This window comes from Branchiostoma belcheri, unplaced genomic scaffold, assembly GCF_001625305.1.
Source record: "Branchiostoma belcheri isolate BF01 breed outbred unplaced genomic scaffold, Haploidv18h27 scaffold29, whole genome shotgun sequence".
In the NCBI taxonomy this organism is placed as follows: Eukaryota; Metazoa; Chordata; class Leptocardii; order Amphioxiformes; family Branchiostomatidae; genus Branchiostoma; species Branchiostoma belcheri.
Genome location: NW_017803898.1, coordinates 496,730 through 514,726, shown reverse-complemented (window position 1 = coordinate 514,726; position 17,997 = coordinate 496,730). Strand labels below are relative to the sequence as shown.

General features: G+C 40.4%; 2 protein-coding genes across 5 annotated transcripts in view; both read right to left on the bottom strand.

Annotated features, from left to right (window-relative positions):
* LOC109473104 overlaps positions 1–1,329 on the bottom strand; it is an 8,908-nt gene extending 7,579 nt beyond the window's left edge. The window contains exons 1-2 of the mRNA XM_019773013.1: positions 1,232–1,329; positions 423–549 (exon numbers count right to left, since the gene is read on the bottom strand). Of these exons, the coding sequence (XP_019628572.1) occupies positions 423–541 (119 nt within the window). The 5' untranslated portion in view covers positions 542–549; positions 1,232–1,329. The remainder of the gene's footprint in view (positions 1–422; positions 550–1,231) is intronic.
* A 2,899-nt stretch (positions 1,330–4,228) lies between these two features.
* Positions 4,229–17,614, bottom strand: LOC109473008. Of its 4 annotated transcripts, none has more exons than XM_019772894.1 (16): positions 17,537–17,606; positions 16,055–16,580; positions 14,920–15,078; positions 14,457–14,540; positions 13,857–13,993; positions 13,139–13,294; positions 11,800–11,922; positions 11,236–11,385; positions 10,463–10,581; positions 9,636–9,797; positions 8,913–9,157; positions 7,799–7,948; positions 7,154–7,322; positions 6,695–6,808; positions 5,898–6,053; positions 4,229–5,381 (listed from the first exon to the last, which is right to left on the bottom strand). In XM_019772894.1, the coding sequence occupies exons 3-16, from the start codon at positions 15,049–15,051 to the stop codon at positions 5,143–5,145; spliced, it is 2,136 nt and encodes a 711-aa protein (XP_019628453.1). In that variant the 5' UTR covers positions 15,052–15,078; positions 16,055–16,580; positions 17,537–17,606; the 3' UTR covers positions 4,229–5,142. The 4 variants fall into 4 exon arrangements, with proteins under 4 accessions (XP_019628453.1, XP_019628457.1, XP_019628455.1 ...); XM_019772898.1 differs by having other exon boundaries at positions 16,055–16,151; XM_019772896.1 differs by lacking the exon at positions 17,537–17,606 and having other exon boundaries at positions 16,055–16,151; positions 16,497–17,520.
* Between the last annotated feature and the right edge of the window lie 383 nt (positions 17,615–17,997).

The window sequence follows — 17,997 nt, the reverse complement described above, 5'->3', positions numbered from 1 at the left end:
GGACCCTCTCTGGCCAATGGATACTGCCTGGCCAATTTGATACTGTCTTTTGCCACCCTAGGATCTGCTTGTAAATTTTGATGTCTTTTCTTACAGGAGCATATTTTTGAAAGTCGACCCGCCCCCATGCTTTTGCATCCTTTTGGCATAATACTAGTAATATTAGGCGTTAAATGATAAATAAGAGGAGATTTGGCACTGTTAAACAAGTATGAATTCCCCTAGAAGTGGTTCTCTTCATAATTTGGCCAATCTTAGTAGTACAATACATGAATAAAACTTTCAATACATTTCAAACTTCTGATCACAAAATTCACACATAAGGTATAAAATAACCTATATGAGCCAACAGAATAATGCATTTCTGCTGATCTGCCTAGTGTTTAAAACAAAACGGTAACTGTAAGTTAAAAGTCACCTACTTGGCCTTTACAGTTGCAGCATCTCTGATCTCCAAGAGTCTCAGCTGCCCTCCGCTGCAGAGCACGTACTCCTCGCTAGAGGGCGCTGTTGCCCGGTGAGGTTCCACTGTTGCCATCATCTTGTCAGCTGTTTTCCAAGGGTACAAAAATTATATCTCAAATGAACCTTGAAATCTAATTCTTTTCGGTCGAGAGAAACTATCAGGTGCTTCTTGAGGGATTTTTTGAGAGGAGAGGAGGCCCATGGCCATGTCGGTAGCCTAGATGTCAAACATTTCTAAGGCTAAAACAAGGACGTTACATCAAACTCCACGGCTCTAGTCTAAGGCCAAATGTGTCCCGAAGAGATCCCGCTGAATTAGACCATGTTTCATTGGGATCAGGTTGGCCCTAGAGCCGAGGCGCTGGCCTGTGTAAGCCCTGGGAACAGTCTGGCATCCAGGCTACCATCCTAACCCTGACACCTACTGTGCCGGGCAGATTATGGCGGGAAACTTCGCAAAGTAAACACATTCCGGAGACACACACACATAATTATTATTTCCTCTACACACTATACCTAACCATACTCTACTCTACATACGCCTATATGGATTGGTAAGTACAACAAGAAGTCTTACTCTAACACGTTATCACGGCTTCGGAATAATTTTCAAAAGCACAAAATTCAATGATTTCCCAAAACAAAATTATGATGCTAACTTTCTGCCGGGAAAATACTTCGGAGATACCTTTCCACACTCTCCGAAATCATATCTAGTACATAACTGCGATTCCCATGAGTTTGGATACAAGCACATGTAACTTACCTTCTATGATTTTGAAGATCTAGTCGCAAATTTAAGAGGAAAGTTTGAAGAAAATCGGGACGACGTCTGTCGTGGCCTTCTCTGGTCAAAGTTCTGCTCGAAATGCGGCCCAGAGGGTCCAGGCGAGATTTTGATGTCACAATTCCCGCCAAACCGCATCACAAAACAAATCAATCCGCCGTGAGGCTTAATACAGCGCTAACTTTAATGTAGAAATCTATTTATAGCTTCTAATGAAATCTTATACACTCACTGGAAGTTATCTCTATAAAACGTATGAAAAATGCGAGCTAGATTGTTTGGTTGGTGGTCAAAATGTAGTAACTAAGAAAGTAGTGCGGAGGAGGCGGTACCGGATAAACAGGGAGTGAAGCGGTTTACCCATATGGGACGTCCTATGATGAGAAACAGACGTGCTAGAAAACTGGCGGGAAAAATACAAGGAACATCTTACATTACAAGCGCCTGAAAAAACACAAGGCGTGGTAACAAGAAGTTTATGGGCCTTCTTTCTCAACTGGACCTCTCTAAATCTTAAATCTTTCGATTTACGCCACATCTGTAAGATATCCCACAAGCTTTTGTCTTTGATTTGGAGGTAGAAAAACAACATGATTTTACATATAAAAAGTTTTTGTTCTGAATGAACTTTCCGACAATACAATGCTCACATTGTTTCAGTGTTTTCTTATTCAGAAACCTAGCAGCACACAAAAAACAAAATGTGTGAAATACTGGTAGCTGTACATACAAGATAATGTAAGTGAAAATAATGAGAGAAAATTCCGATTGTTATGTTTAGTACTCACATTGTAATGCAAGCTATATTCCTATATGTCTGGGACTGAGCCACTTGCTTTTGTTTTCTTAGTCAGGCCATGTTGATTTGATTATATGGATGACATCCGCGCGCGCATGAATTTTCGGCCGTTTCCAAAAAAAAAGTTTTCAACCATACTGTAAATCGTGCAAAACAGTCGCAAAATGAGCAAAAAATATACCATAACTTACAAAAAAATAAAAACTACACCAATGTCGTAGAATGCCAAAATCAAACGAAAAAAGACGAAATTGTAAAGAAATGAACTTGAAGACTAGATTATTCGCCAAACCATATTCTGTGCCATTTGCTCAACCCTCATGACCACGTAGATTTAATAATGAAAACAACTTTTTTTTTTATTTGCACGCGCGCATCAGTTTTGGGGCTCCCGGAGGATGTCATCCATATAATCAAATCAACATGGCCTCAAACAAAATTCATAAAAATCCTTTGTCATTCAGCTCCCTTTGCTATGGATATCTATAAAACTAGAGTCTTTTGCAAGAAATGCTAAAAAAACATTAATCAAGTTTGAGCGAGAGTGTAAATGCAAATGTCCAAATCAACCATTTCTATTTCTTCATTTTCAGAATAAGACCTTCAAGAATCCTGTACAGAAATTGAAAAGAAGGAAATACTCCAATGCTCTAACATTACAAGATAAGGCCATGTTGATTTGATTATATGGATGACATCCTATGGGAACCCCAAAACTGATGCGAGCGTGCGAATAAAAAAAAAGTTCTGCAAAAAAAAAAGTTGCTTTCATTATGAAATCTACGTGGTCATGAAGGTTGAACAAAGGGCACAGAGTATCGTTCTACTCTTCAAATTCATTTCTTTACATTTTCGTCTTTTTTGTTTGATTTTGGCATTCTACGACATTGGTATCGTTTTCAGATATTTTTTTTTGCAACTTACGGTATAAATTTGTTCATTTTGCAACTGTTTTGTATGATTAACAGTATGGTTGAAAACTTTTTTTTTTTGGAAACGGCCGAAAATTCATGCTCGCGCGGATGTCATCCATATACTCAAATCAACATGGCCTAATCTACATTTATACATTTTTTTAGCGTGGTCCAAAACGTTTTCAGTTCTTGATTTGACAAATTCAATGGAAAATCATGAGGAACCTACTAGATACACTAAGTATGTGGGTCACAATTAAACAATTTATTTCATCCTCAGAAGTACTGTTACAATCATTTTTCCAACACCATATTTGAAAGCAGCAGTATGATGTAAAATCAGTATAACCCTAAGTCTTCTTTGACCGTGTTATGGTATACAATAATAATAATAACAACTATGAATAAACTGGTCTAATACATGAACTTTTATCAAAGACATTAGATCTGATATTTGGAAAACATCTGCTGGTGTACTGAACTGCAGTCATGATATTCTGGTCTTATAACCAGGGGTGCCAGAGTATACAGTGCAATTTTACTAGTATACAATTTTACGGAATACAGCACAATGGTATTAGTATACAGTGCAATTTGATGGAATACAGTGCAATTTCGCCAGTATACAGTGCAATTTTACTAGTAAAATCCACTGTATACTAATACGATTACACTGTATTCCGTAAAATTGCACTGTATACTAATACGATTGTACTGTATTCCGTAAAATTGCACTGTATTCCATAAAATTGCACTGTATACTGGCACCCCTGATAACATACACATGCATATGGCCACAAATCCTTGTGATATGCTAATTTTCTTGCTCAACTACTGTGTTAGCTATACTGTACCTTATAGCCCCATATTCATATTGCAAGTCTGTGAACAAAACTGTGTAGTAGACTGTATACATTCAAGAACATACGTATATTGTGACAGATACAGAAAAATATCATGATACTTTTATGGACTTCATTTCATATTCTCTGTGTTATAATTAGGACCTATTAGTATACATATACATTGTCCATGTAATGTCTTTTTTGTTCCTCTATACAGCTGAAAACTACTGTATCTGTTGTAGGGTCTGTGAATAGTTTCATCAGGTTGGTAAGACACAGAGTAAAGAGACACTTTTTACACAACCAAGTCTTTTATTCAGCCAAAGTTTCGGTGACCTGAGCAAGGTGACAGACGGTCACCAAAACATCGGCTGAATAAAAGACTTGGTTGTGTAAAAAAGAGTCTCTTTACTCTATCTAGTGGTTTTACTTTTGCATGGACCTCTTGATAGCGAATTTATGACGATGTACATATACATTCCCTCTGTATCACTACTATACTTCAAACTGTTTCAACCATTGCCAAGATATTCAATCAATTTCTACTCCTTCCCCTATGGAATATGACTGACATTTGCATACACAAAAAAGATGTGCGTAACTTGCAACAACAATCTATTATTATAAGCACCTTTCACCAAAGATCTCTTGCAGTAACTTGAATGTAAAAAAAACGTAGCATAATCTCAACTTGACAAAGAAGTGGTGATGTATTCACTTTAACCACAGTCAGAAAATACAAAATTATGTAGGTGGGTACATATGGCATCATTATCAAACTCAAATACTGTAATATCCCCAAAACTCAAATATAAATGCATTCACAACAAATACTCATGTCATGTAGTGCAGCTACTGTAAGTGCACACTCTTCAAGATTGCATCCAAAGAACATTTCGTAGACATACACATAAAGTGAACAACAAAAAGGCCACTCAAGCAACTGGGCAGATTTTGAAAAATGTAAAACGATTCAAGTTGCATACACTCCTTTTCATCAGTGACTTTAAAAATTCAAAATCTGATTTCTTAAGTAACAATTACCTTGTACATGTATATCTCATCACCTGAATGTCTAACGTTCATCGACATAGGAAAAACTGTTTTCAGATCCTATCCGGTAGCTTGAGTAACAATTTCCTTGTGTATCTCATTACCTGGATGTCTAACCTTCATTGATGTACACAGATCATGGAGCCTTCCATTGAATTTTAAAGCTTTCCATGGAAAGAACTGGGCTAATCAGACAACAGCCGAAGACCACCAAATCCCCAGTTCTGTAAGCCTGCTACGGAGGCTATCCTTGCACAGAAAGCGGAAAAGAGGACATTTTTATGATTCCATCGGTTCGGCAACATCTCCAGATTCCTGAACTTCCGACTCTACAGCAGCTTCAGCTACAGTCTCGCTGACGCCCCCCTCCTCCAAAATGGCCGGCTCACTTGCACCGACTTCGGTCTGTTCCTGCTCTACAGGTGTTTCTGTGTCTCCCCCTTCTGTCGCTGTAGCTTCTGCCTCTGTTGTCCCCTCTGTAGCAGGTGCGGGCCAGGTGGTTGCGCCTTCAGCTGCAGCTGTAGGAAGGATTTGATGACACATTAACATTGTATTTCCGTTTTGAAGAGTTACAAGCTTACCTGAACAAGTATATGGGCTCCCATAAACTAGGAGCCTAGGCCTAGGAAAAAAATGTTGTGTTTCCTGTTTCCCGATCAACCCTAGAAAAAACTGCAGACTCTAGCCTTTTTTTAGGGGTCAACCCCTGCTAGAGACATAAATATTTCAAGCTGATCAACCTTTTCTAGCTCCACCTTTTCTAGCTCCATGATCTGACACCTGAAATAAACGTTGTACAACTGGTTTTCTAACATTGACATTGGAAATAAAAGTGTCCTCATACAGGTTTTACTTTGTTAAACTGTATTGAAGATAAGTTGGATCCATATATAGATATCACTGAAGTCTAAAGAAAAGAAAAAAAAGATAATCCCTACCTACCGAACCCTAATTTTTTCAGGACTGAAACAGGAAACACAACATATTTTTCCCTAGGCCTAAGTGAGGTCCTGAGGGAAGAACTAAGGGCATACCTTCAGCTGCAGCTGTAGGAAGGGTTTCTGTGCCAGGTGCAGGCGGGTCGACCTCGGTACCAGGTGCAGGCGGTTCTGTCTCCGTTCCGGGGGCAGGCGGCTCTCCCTCTGTGCCAGGTGCAGCTGGTTCGGACTCTGTTGTGCCCTCTGTGCCACCTGCAAAATCAGAGAGAGATCTTAACTTCAGGGAATGAAAGTATTTATTACTATTATTAGAATTCAGAGGTCTCCACAGAAATTCTTACGGGAGAGGTGCTCCCTAATCAGTTGAGGAAAAAATAAGAAGAGAAAACTGTAAATTTGAACATTTTGGGAGAGGTGCTAGGATTTTGGGGAGAGGGCGAGCACCTTGGCTTCATTGCTTGGGGAAAGCCCTGGAATTGATTCTTGCATATAAGCCTAGAAATAGTCATGCTTTCAAGTACTAGAGTTTTCAACCAAGGATTGAGGTGTTCAAAAACTTGCTTTTTTCAAGAACTATCGCAGAGTGGAACTCGCTGTCACCAAGTACAGTAGGGGCATTGTCATTAGATAGCTTTAAACAATGTCTAGAGTTACACTGTAGATGTGCAAAGGCTAGGAGTAACAAGTACTGTATTGGTGTAATGTAGCCAGCTGCCACTGTGCAGTGTGCCTGTGAAACTAGCATGTTACACAGAAGGGCGGTTATACCAGCTATACAGATACAGACACTGTACCCCACCAAGGATCTGGAAGCTTTAACCACCAAAGAGAGGGTAATGGAGCAGGGGAAGTACAGCAAACTGAAGTGATGACTGGAGAGAAAGAAGACCCACCTGTGTCTGTGTTTCCGTTCTGCCCAGCTGCAGTTGTTCCTGTTGTAGCTGCTGCTGTAGCTGCTGCCTGCTGCTGGTTAAACCGCAGCTCCGACTCAATCTCTCTCAGCCACACTAAACAAGGTTGACAGAAGAAAAAAAGAAGATATTAGGAAGTAATATAGTAACTAGAAAGGTAATATCTGCAAAGAAAATGCATAATGTCTGCTATGCATATGGTCTGCTCTATTAATTCTTACTCAAACATATAAATGGTCAGACAGGAGTCTAATTAAAATCTGTATAACCCAACACAATCTGTGAAACCCAATCTGATGTAACCCAACACCAGTCACCATGGTGACAGACATCTGGTTCAGGTCATTGACCTTATCGGTTTGGAGAAGAAGAAGAGAAAACAGAGCAAAAACAATATGTTTTCCTTTGGTAAACATAATAAGAAAGTGATATAATACTAACCAGCGATTTCTGCAGTCTGGTCAAAGTTCTCCAGATCCTCACTACTGTCCAGGAATCCCCCCCTGCTGCTCTGTAGGTTCACCAGGTAGTCGGCGATCTTCCTCGCTGACTCGGCGTATTTCTGACTCTCGACGGAACACGAAGCCAGGAGGGCCGAACCCCAGGCAACCTGGTCAGAAAAGACATGAAAGATCAGGGCTCGAAATACTGGGTGCATATGCACCTGTAAAATTTAGGCTGTGCAGGTATTTCTGATATCTACCTGCACCTAACCTGTACTGGGTATATGCAGGTTATATTGGGGACACAAAGTTATTTCAGAAGCCGTAACTTTCTCCATGGGCAACCTGGCATCACACAAAGAAACCAAGACTTGTGTGGCAAAAGTGCAAGAGTGGGTACTGTAGACCACTTTATAGCTGCGGTACATTTGTGGTTTTTGCAGTCACTTCTATACAGCAAATTTATCATTACTACAAACAAATAATTCGCCAACTTTCTTTCTTCTGCACCTGCCTCCCCCACGAACATATCATTCCGTGAACAAGTCCGTTTTCTCTCAGACCACAAAATTTTGCTACTGCAAATATAAAGTGATGTACAGTACTTAAAGCCCTGAACATAGACGGCCAGGACTGGTAGTACCTTGTGACTGTAGGAGAAAGCGTAGATGGACTCGTGGCAGGTTTTGCAGAAGTGGAAGATCTGTTCTGCGCACGTTCGGTACGTCTCATCTCCCGTGGCAGCGTACAGCTTCACGCAGAATGCCATGGGGTAGCCGATCATGAAGAACGCCTGAGAACAACAGAAACATTGATGTTATTCATCCCACATCTTAACTATTGGTACCTTTAATACTAACTAGCAACTACTAGCCGATCATGAAGAACGCCTGAGAACAACAGAACCATTGATATAATTAATCCAATATCTTAATGCCTACAAAGCTGGTGCAGTGGTCGAAATACTTTTTTTCAGTGCTCTGCAATATTGCAGAAGAGTAAAAATTTTGTTCTGCAATTTGGAAATACTTTCTGCAAATACACAAGCCTCCATACTACAATCTTGCAGGTTTATAAGCATGAACTATTGATTCATATGCAAATTAGTGAAGACAAATTTTTGGAAGTCCAAAAAGAAACAAAAGATAAAAAAGTCAAGACAAGGTTGATGCAAATTAGTGAAGAAGCTCCTGTTGTTTCAAAACAGGAGCTTAAGTGTTGTCTGTCCTTGGGGCCAGAAGCCTCAAATCCCAAGTGCCAATTTTTCCTGCTGCAAAATTGCAGATTGTATAAATTTTTCTTCTGCAATCTTGAGAATCTATCTGCAGATTGCAGACTGCAGACAGGTATTTCGAACACTGTGGTGTGTTATGTGAGGGACAGTTTTACAGGCTATACAGATATTCAAAACTATTTACTACATGTAAGTAGTGTTAGTCTCTACAGTAGTTATTCTATATAGCTTGTTTCCTTAGCAAATCTATGAAAGATACTGACTGATATATTTGTTTGTATGTACAAGAACTAAGAAAGAATAAGTATATGTGTGTTTGTGTGAGAAAAAAGCTTGAGTTGTTGAATTTTTAGTTTTCTTGAGTTTTGAAAGTTTCCTACTGATACTGTGCATATTCACTGTCACTTACTCCCAGCCTCTTCAAAGATGTACAATCATGTAGTCTGCACTCAAGGTCTCCATCCAATCAAGAACGGTCTTACAAACTGTCACATTATCTAAGGAGAGGCTGGTGATGTCTGACCTGCTGTGGTTGGTCAGCCTGGATGACATAGAAGTCAGCCGAGTCAGCCTCATAGTTTTTGATGAGTTCTCCATCGTTGCTCATTCGCAGGTAAAACTTGTCCTCCTCCTTCTTCTCCACAAATTTCTTGACAAGTTCTCCGCACAAGCGACCGCACTCGATGTCTCCGAAGTACAGGAATGTGAGGCCGAGGTGGGCAGTGGAGAGAAGATCAACAACATTGTCACTGCCTTCTACGTAAGGACCTGGGGGAAACATATCAGACATGATCAACTGTAGTTACTAGGAGAATGTTGATGCCGTGTAATATTACTGCTGCCTAGTCCAAATTCAATGTCAAGTTGCTGATAAAACCATCATTTTTTGTATCAGTTTTTGTACAGTGAGTACAAGCTGTGTAATACCAGACTGTAAGGTTTGACTCACTCACTTCAGGAAGGACCCCTACTCTTTTCAATAGGTGTGGTGGGATATAAGTTAAATGTGATTGAGATGTGGATCTCTCCCCAAACACAGGACCTCTGGCTTATTCAAGGCAGTCTCAAAAGCAGAAGCAATACTGTCCTGGGTCTGTTGATACTATTTTTCTCAATCCAAAAAAGTAATTTTATATGTCTCTGACACTGTCAGTAACCACATGCACAACCCGCTTATAATTCGAGCAATGGAACTCAGCAGTATAAAAGAAGAGGAAGAAGATTGAATGTGTAAAACATAACAAACCTTTTGTAGTACAGCCGCCGAGTGTAGGATGTAGGAAGGTCTTGAGGTACTGGTAGGCGTATGTGGCCACATCAAACCTGCCCATCCTCAGTGCAGCCATAGCGATCCACCCGTTGGTGTAGCTGTAAAACTCGTTATACGCTCCATTGATGCTCTTCTTTCCTGTGGAAAACATTACAGTCATTTCAATAGTTCAACCAATGACATAAATGTTTCTTTCATTCACACTACTTTTGCTTTATGTGGGATTGTGTGGCTGCTGTGGCATAATGGTAGGGTATTCAGTCCAGAACACTCACTCACTGTCCGGTTTATTGTCTGTTGTTTCCCGTGCAAAGGTCCTTGGTTTGAATCCTAATTGCAAAGGTCCTTGGTTTGAATCCTAATTGCAAAGGTCCTTGGTTCGAATCCTGTAATATCAGCAATCTTGTGCCTTTAGAAAAAACACTTTGCAGGACTTTCATGATTTCACCCAGGTGTAAAAATGGGCACCACCTTACAATACCGTGCCCTAGACACAGTAGCAACCCACTGCCCCTACAGCCTGAAAAAAGGCTAGAGTACTATGTTTAAAGTTAAAACTTTGGTCCAACACAAAAAATTCTCTCACCTAGAGCTTTCAACCAGTCACTCTGGGTGAAAGCTCTAGGTGTTGGACCAAAGTTTTAACTTTAAACATGCAACTACCAACACAGATGAACTTTCATGATAGTGCTAGAGTACTATATTTAGTAATACCTTTTTACTTTTGCAAAAACAAAAATGTCCAAAGTTTCAAAATGGGGGTTGGAAAAGTAAGGAACAGAAGTTTGTGATGATAACCTTACCAGTGTCCATCCCAGGTGAAATGAAATCTCCATCTTCCCTCATGAAGGTTGTCTTGATAAAGTCTAACATTGTGTGAGCCTGAATAGTCGCACCGCCTAGGTAGAACGCCATGGGTGCCCTGAGAGGAAAAAATATTTCAAGAAACACTAGGATAGATTCAAACCATTTGTTATGGCTGTAAACTTTCACCTATCAATATCACTACTATAAAATGGCAAGAGCAAAAGAGAAAGACAAAGCATGTTATGCTGTGAGATGATGTCAAGCTCACAAATTTTTATCCTATGCTTCTTTCTTTCGGTTCAGCATAAGTTTGTGTTTTCTGAGTGTCCAGTTCTGCCTTCTGAAGATGACGTCACACTTTTAACAACCTTAAGTTCAATTTGCTGATCGATCCCAAAGTTTCAAAATCGTCAGGGAATCAGTCATAATTGTAGCTTGGAAATCTATTGTTACACTTGACAGGACTAGGTGACCTGTGAACATCAGCCATTCGTACAAAACCATGCAGTGATCAAGAGAACCCCCACCATATTTATTGCTAAGCAAAAATGTCCTGTACAACTTGAGGCACTTTGAATAAACTATGTTCCTACTGTGTCATGCCAGCTTTACCTAAACTAATAGCTAGAGGCAATGCACACTATGACTGCTGTTTTGGCAGAGGTTTGTGGTCTCTGCAGCTGATTGTAGTTTTGGAAGAGCTTTTGTGGTCTCTGATAGCAGTTTCTGCAAACGTTTGTGGGGTCTCACCACTGTTTCATTTACTAACCTGAAGTAGTAGGCGATGTCTGTGTGTCCGGACTGGAATGTTGGGTCGGAGATTTGAGAGTCCAGAAAGTCCAGAGCGTCGTTACTGGCCTCCAACAGGGACTTCTGACCTGGCTGATCATACTCCTCCTTCTTCTCAACATTTATGGAACTACAGAAGAAAATACATGGATGAATAATATGGTTTCATGGGTTTTTCTAAACAGGGGAATAAGGGCACTGCTCCCTCATGTAACCAGCCAATTTTCAATTGGAACCCTAAGTGGCTACTTACACACCATTTAGTCTTTCTCAACATGATCTTTTCCCAATAAAGATGTAAAAACAATACAACAATGCATTCTAGCATTACAAACTGTGCTACTCTCATTAAAAAATCCCCCCCCTCAGTTTCTTCACTCTGTTGCCATGCTTGCAATCTGCTCCCTCGTGCTAAATTTTTCTAGAAAAAACCCTGATGGTTAGACATCCAGGTGAACAACAGAAAAGAAAGCTACACTATACATGTAGTATCTTCTTAACTTACAGTAAAAGTTACACTTTATATAGTTACAAAACTACTGACTTGTTTTGCTGATATCTGCCCCTGCCCCCTCTGAAGCCACCCCTCTGACCGTAGTTCCCGCGAGGCTGCCAGCCGCGGTTGTTGTAGCCACGACCGCGGTAGTTTCCTCCTCCATGCTGCATCCTGTCAATCATAATTAGCATTCAACCAATGAGAGCAGGGCAATTAGTGGTTCAACCAATGGGAGAATGGCAGTTTGACCAATGAAAAACTGGCTGCATTTCTGTCATATACTAGTGCATTTTTGTTCTTTTGTTTTGCATTTCTACATTTTGATCAGTCTATCAAAAGTCTCTTTGGGTTATCATTGTATTTGATAGATTTCTCATGAGGGAAGGAATAAGAAAATTATTGGAGAAAAAGTTGGTCGATAAGAACAAATGTTAGGAATGAAACTGATGGGCACTGCTTACAAAGACAAAGCAATAAAATAGAGCAATTTGCAATTATGTATACATAGTGATGCATACCAGTTCACTGGACTTGGATCCAGACTTGTAAGAATGTTTAGGTTCAAGTCCAAAAAAACCTAAAGTCAAGAACCAAGTCCGGACTTATTACCATTAAAGACCATTTCACATACCCCTTTTCTTTCCAAACCACCTAAAACCTTCCGTAGATTGTAACATCTTTGATGCAAAATGAAGAAAACATTGCCATCGGGCATCGTCAAGTACTGGCCTCCATGTTATGTGGCCAAAGTTTCACCCAGACAACATTGCAAAGTTGCCAACATCAATTTTGTATATGCCATGGGTTAGGTCCGGACTTACAAGTCCGGAACTGAACCTAAACCTCTGGACTTGAATCCGGACCTGAACCTAAAATTGGGTTTAGGTATGCATCACTATGTATACATTATTATATTAATTTGAGTCCAGACAGTCATATGACAGAAGCAGCATTGAGTTTCTTTGTTGCCAGGTCTTGGACTGTGCAGCAACAGAAATATTTATTCTTGGAATTACCAAAGACAAGCTTGGCAGAAGAAAGAAGTTAGAAGATATGATACAAGGCAGTTCTGTGTAATACTAATCGTACTCACCAAGCAACAAAACTGAGGCAAAAAAAAAACATGCAAAGAAAACAATTAACAAAAAACTGACTCACACCATAACAACAGAAATACACTAAGTGCATTTTCTAACATCAACTTATTGATAGTGCAATAAAAAAAAACTTTATACTGAGACAAAATAAACGTGAAGACGCATTTAACACTCAAATTACAATCAAAAGAAGTATTCTTACTGTGTTTCATAATAGTCTAAATTTTGAGCTCCTGCTACTGTGATGGCTTGAGCTAAAAATAATTTTTAAAACCATGAAAGTACCTTACCTGTTATAATCCATGCCTTGGTCTTGCCTGTAGTAGTTTTGGTAATACTGGTTGTAGTCATAACCCCCGTAACCCCCTCCGTAGTTGTCATATCCACCGCTGTAAGAGTAATCCCCGTAACCCCCATACTGATCCCCGCCTCCGTAGTCTGTGCGTCTGAAAGAGGAATGATAGAATTAGAAATAAAAAAAAAATCTAATAGATAATAAAATCAGTAACTTTTCAATTTTCCCTTTTGCTTCAAAGGTAATATGTTGTACTTTCTGTATCTACATCTATATCTGTATAGCTGAAATAACAGCTATTTGGCATAACACACCAGCTTCGCAGGCACACAGCTAGATGGGAGAACTTTGCGGCTGGGGTTCGAACCCAGAACCTTCAGATCTAATTCTTACCACATACAATACCACCATTTGTTTGATTTGATTTAATTTGATTTATTGAAATCGCAACAGTGTAATACACGCAGGACACAGGCAGCTGTTGCTGGTGTTGTGTACCACACATAGACATAAATACAGGACAGACAATAATCATTTTCACTTGAGTTTAGTGGGGAAAGTTGTGTAAAGTGCCTTTCCCAAGGGCACAAGATCGGTGGCATGTCAGGACTTGAACCCGGGACCTCTTGATTCTGAGTCAAGCATGCTGCCATTGCGCCACATGAGTCCACTCCATCTCCATCTTGTTCTCTATCTCTAGTGTTCTTGCTTACCTGCGCTTGAAGTCGGTAGGCCCCCCTCCTCGGCCGCCTCTGTTGCCATCGCTGGAGTAGTTGTTGGACCAGCCGCCGCGAGAAAAGCCCCCACCTCCCTCGGGTCTGTCGTACGGACGACGTTTACTAGTGGAATGCTGTTGTGTAAAAGAACATTTTGGCATTGAACATGCATGATAGTATATCTAAGGATTTTATATTTGCTAGCAAATGCAAAGGATTTCTCTCATCTTTTCCAGTAGTATTGTCTGAAATATATTTGTGACTACATCATGCACTCTACCAGCCCTTACACTAGTCAGGCCTCTAGAAACTTGATGACCAACACCTCTAAGTCAGAAGAATTGGGAATATCTTAATCCTTTTGATTTATATGTCTGTCTGCTACCATAGTGTTGAAGGATGACTGGTTTCTATCCTGAGCTTCAACTGTATTTATTTTTATAGAGATAAAAATCCTAAGTCTCCTATTGGAAGTTCTGGGAATGCTTCTCTTGTGATAGAGTTGTGGAGGAGGCCCAATCAGCCCCTGGTGGTGAGAGATTGCATAACACAGTCTAAACATGGCCTAACAGGGTATCTACGTTTTGAGTAACTTACCTGAACAAGTATGTGGGTTCCCATGAACTCACTACCGTTTAGAGCGAGCACAGCCTTCTCTGCACAGGACATGTCCTTCATGTGCTGGGAAAGGATCAAAGAGATCATAAACAAACTTGCCTTATCCACATTCCATTACTATACGGACTGTGAACCTTTCTTTCTTTATTTGTGAGAAGCTCAAATCGGCCTGCATGCCTCTTTTATTGAGGTCATGAGGGAAGAGGTAAGGGTCAAACAAATATTCATAATCATATAACTTTCACAATTGAGGTTCAACCAATGGTAACATGGCAATTAGTTGCTCAAGCAATGAATAAGAGAGTAGCTTTTTATGATTTTACTTTGCGCTTCTCCATTTTGGAGATAGGCAGAAGGGCTACGGGTCTATTTTGCTCTGAAACCCTACTTACAATATTACATGAACATTTCATTACGTACAGCAAATTTGATTCCTGCTTACCACAAATGCATAGACCTTAGTTGCATCCCTCAGCACGTCACACTCTGTCACCTGCCCGAAGGAGTCAAACGTGGCATGCAGCAAACTTTGGTCTGCGTGCGGCGGCAGGTTCCCCACGTAAATCTTCGCCATACCCCAGGATCAACCTCACCGAGGCCTCTGCGAAAGACCAAGAGAAAACAATTAGAAATACTCTTTCACAGGACCAAAACAAAACCTACCAACGAAAGATGTTTTTCTTTCCACGTTGCCCGGAAAGAGCAGTCTTGAAGAATCCAATGTGGCAGACACGGCTACCATTTTAAAAATTGTTACTGGGCGTCCTTTGAGCTTGTTGTAGTTGTATATTGAAAATTTGAAAATCTTATAACTTCTTTTTCTAGTTTGCAGGAGAAGAGAAGTTGCAGCCAACACATTTAGATGTTAGTTCACTCCACAGAATAGTTTTTACCTTCTTTCCTTTGTGAGTACCTTTTCCTGCTTATCTATGAGTATTTCTAAGCAAAATGTCCAAGAAAATTGCCCTGTAAGTCAATGCAAAGTGTTTCTTCTTTGCTGTACGTTTATTTTCTTCATTTAGGGCAATAAGTTGTGATGGAACAGTACGATTGGAGAGATCTCTTCAGCGTTTACCGTCACTATTTATGAACACGTAATTCACAATAATTGTGAATGTATAGACACCTGTGAGGGTAAAACGTTGGTATTTAGTCAACAAATCAACACACCTTAACGTTCATGTACAAGTGTATTCGCCAGCGCAGGCAATCGTACGTGGGCAGAGCATTATAATAAGCTAGAACGGACGAGTGGCAGTAACGTCTACCACTTGGATTTTCGAACGTGGCGCCCTACTTGAGTAACCCATCACTGCAGTCTTCGTGATCAGTCGACGCGTAAAACGAGACTGCACCAAGAAATCCGATACCCAACCTCGAAACTGGACCATACCAGCCTTCGACTCCGTTTATTATAACGTAGGTAAGTACAACGCTCCATCGACAAGGACGGAAGGCCGCCCTCGATCGATTCGGAGACGATTCAACCCGAGGTACGTACGAGAGATTGGCGAAGGGTTAAAGGAATGTACAATGTTATATTATATACTGGGGTCATCACGACACAAGGGTCTTACCCATACACGTAGGTGGTAGTTGTAGGAGGTGTCTTTATTACCCACACTGTCTTGTCGCTCCTCTCTGGAGTAGGGCCTCTTAAGCGACTTGAAAGCCCTGAAATAAATGTGTGTTACATGACAAAAATCACTCGACAGTTCTTTCTACACTAAGCCGTAGTACCATACGTGTCTTCGCTCTAAGTTAGTCGTGGGTACCAGGACGATGTTCAGACAACGATTGCCTGGTGGTGATTCGATTATCGAGCAAGGACCGCTGGTACGATATCGTGCCAAGAAGACGCAAGTGTGTACGGCGTACGTAATACGAGAGGCGTTCAAGAACCGACTTCGATTGATACATAAGGCAACGACGCCCCCTTTTCACCAACTTACTCCGTTCCAGATTGGCGTTGACGGCGCCCAAACAAAGAATCAAGCGGTAAGACATTCAGGAACGAACCTGTGACCTGTGTGATGGCGTCCATGTTCCCAAGGGTGTGTCACTTGGTGTGGGGACTAAAACTGAACAGGCAGGATCCAACAGCTTCCAGCAACAGCAAGACAGTCGAAGGCACACATTATATCATCTGTACTGTGACTGTATCTCTTTTATGTATGTGTACCACAGATGTTGTATTTCACACTTAATTGCGGTTATCTACAGTCTATGCTATTGTCATTATGTTTAAGGGTTGTCGTCATTTTGCTCTAAATTTCTTCGATTACGTTCGTAGGTTTAATTTTAATTCAGGAATAATGCTTTCGGCTAAATCTGATGACTAAATTCAATAGCTAAAACCCGACGCTTAACATTTCTTTGCATATCTTACAATTAAATGCAGAGACGCCTGGCCTGAAAGGTTAAGCTAGTTCATATTTAACCTAGGGCTCATGTAGCTTATACTAAATCTCCAAGCAGATCTTGGGGGGGGGGGGCTATAACCTAATTCTACTTCTACTTTACGATGCAGTACTATTACGAGTTTGTCACCAACGCAAACGCCACGCAAAGTGTATTATTGTATGATTATATATGCCTTATTTCACACAAACGCCCCACCCACGAACAGCACAGAACGTTACATGTACACTTGTAGTAGATGCACGATTTATCGAACTGAAATATTCTAACCAAAACAAGACGTGTTTATTTTACTAATTTTCTCATTTCGGTCCTGTATGGAGAAAGTGATCATGTTAGGCAAGGTAGAAACTATCTAGAGTTACAGTTTATTCGGTAACGGGTCCGCCTAAATGCCGAGAACGCAGCGCGAAGAGAGAGAAAACCAACAACCCAACGTCCCGGGTTCTAATCTTGTATGTTCACACACAGAACATGGCGGACTGCCTCGACCTAAAACGTGACTAAAATCGCGAACGATTTTGCTGGTTAGAAGAAAAAAACGACGTATTTCTCACGGGAGACGGTTGGTTTACGTTTGTGTGCGACATTCTGATCCGATTTCATGCAGTTTCTGACAGAAAATGCAAGAAACTCACCTCAAAAACGGCAGGAACTGTGTCTGGTTTCGGACGACACTCCTCTTTTTGGAGCCTTGCACTTCCGTCCTGTCACTGTACAAGATAAATAGCAGAAAATTTGTGCTGCCGATTCGTACATCTACCAAGTGAATTTTTACAGATAGATTAGATATATGTAGCTTTTTGTGAGTGTTGGAAATGTATTATACAATTATTATAATCTATAAGGTTATTAATCCAACAAAAGTATTCAATTTTACATAATTTATCATCGTCGAATGTTGTTATAAATGCGGTGCTGTTTTTGAAAGAACCAATCGTGGGGGCTCTTTTGTGGTAGTTTTGTGATCCCCACTTTTAATCTCAACTCAAGTATTTTTATGATCTATGTAGACCTTGTCATGGCTTATCTACTTTTAGAAAGTTTTGGCATATTGATGTCAACTTTCTGAGGTAAAGGATGCTTTCCTGCAACAGCT

Bases quoted from the DNA above. Each gene is read 5' to 3' on its own strand.
- LOC109473008 (XM_019772897.1), bottom strand. From the start codon at position 15,051: ATGGCGAAGATTTACGTGGGGAACCTGCCGCCGCACGCAGACCAAAGT. The intron at 9,158-9,635 runs GTTTGTTATGTT...TGTTTCCCCCAG, and splicing joins CGGCGGCTGTACTACAAAAG to GTCCTTACGTAGAAGGCAGT. The intron at 7,949-8,912 runs GTCAGACATCAC...TGTTGTTCTCAG, and splicing joins AGGCTGACCAACCACAGCAG to GCGTTCTTCATGATCGGCTA.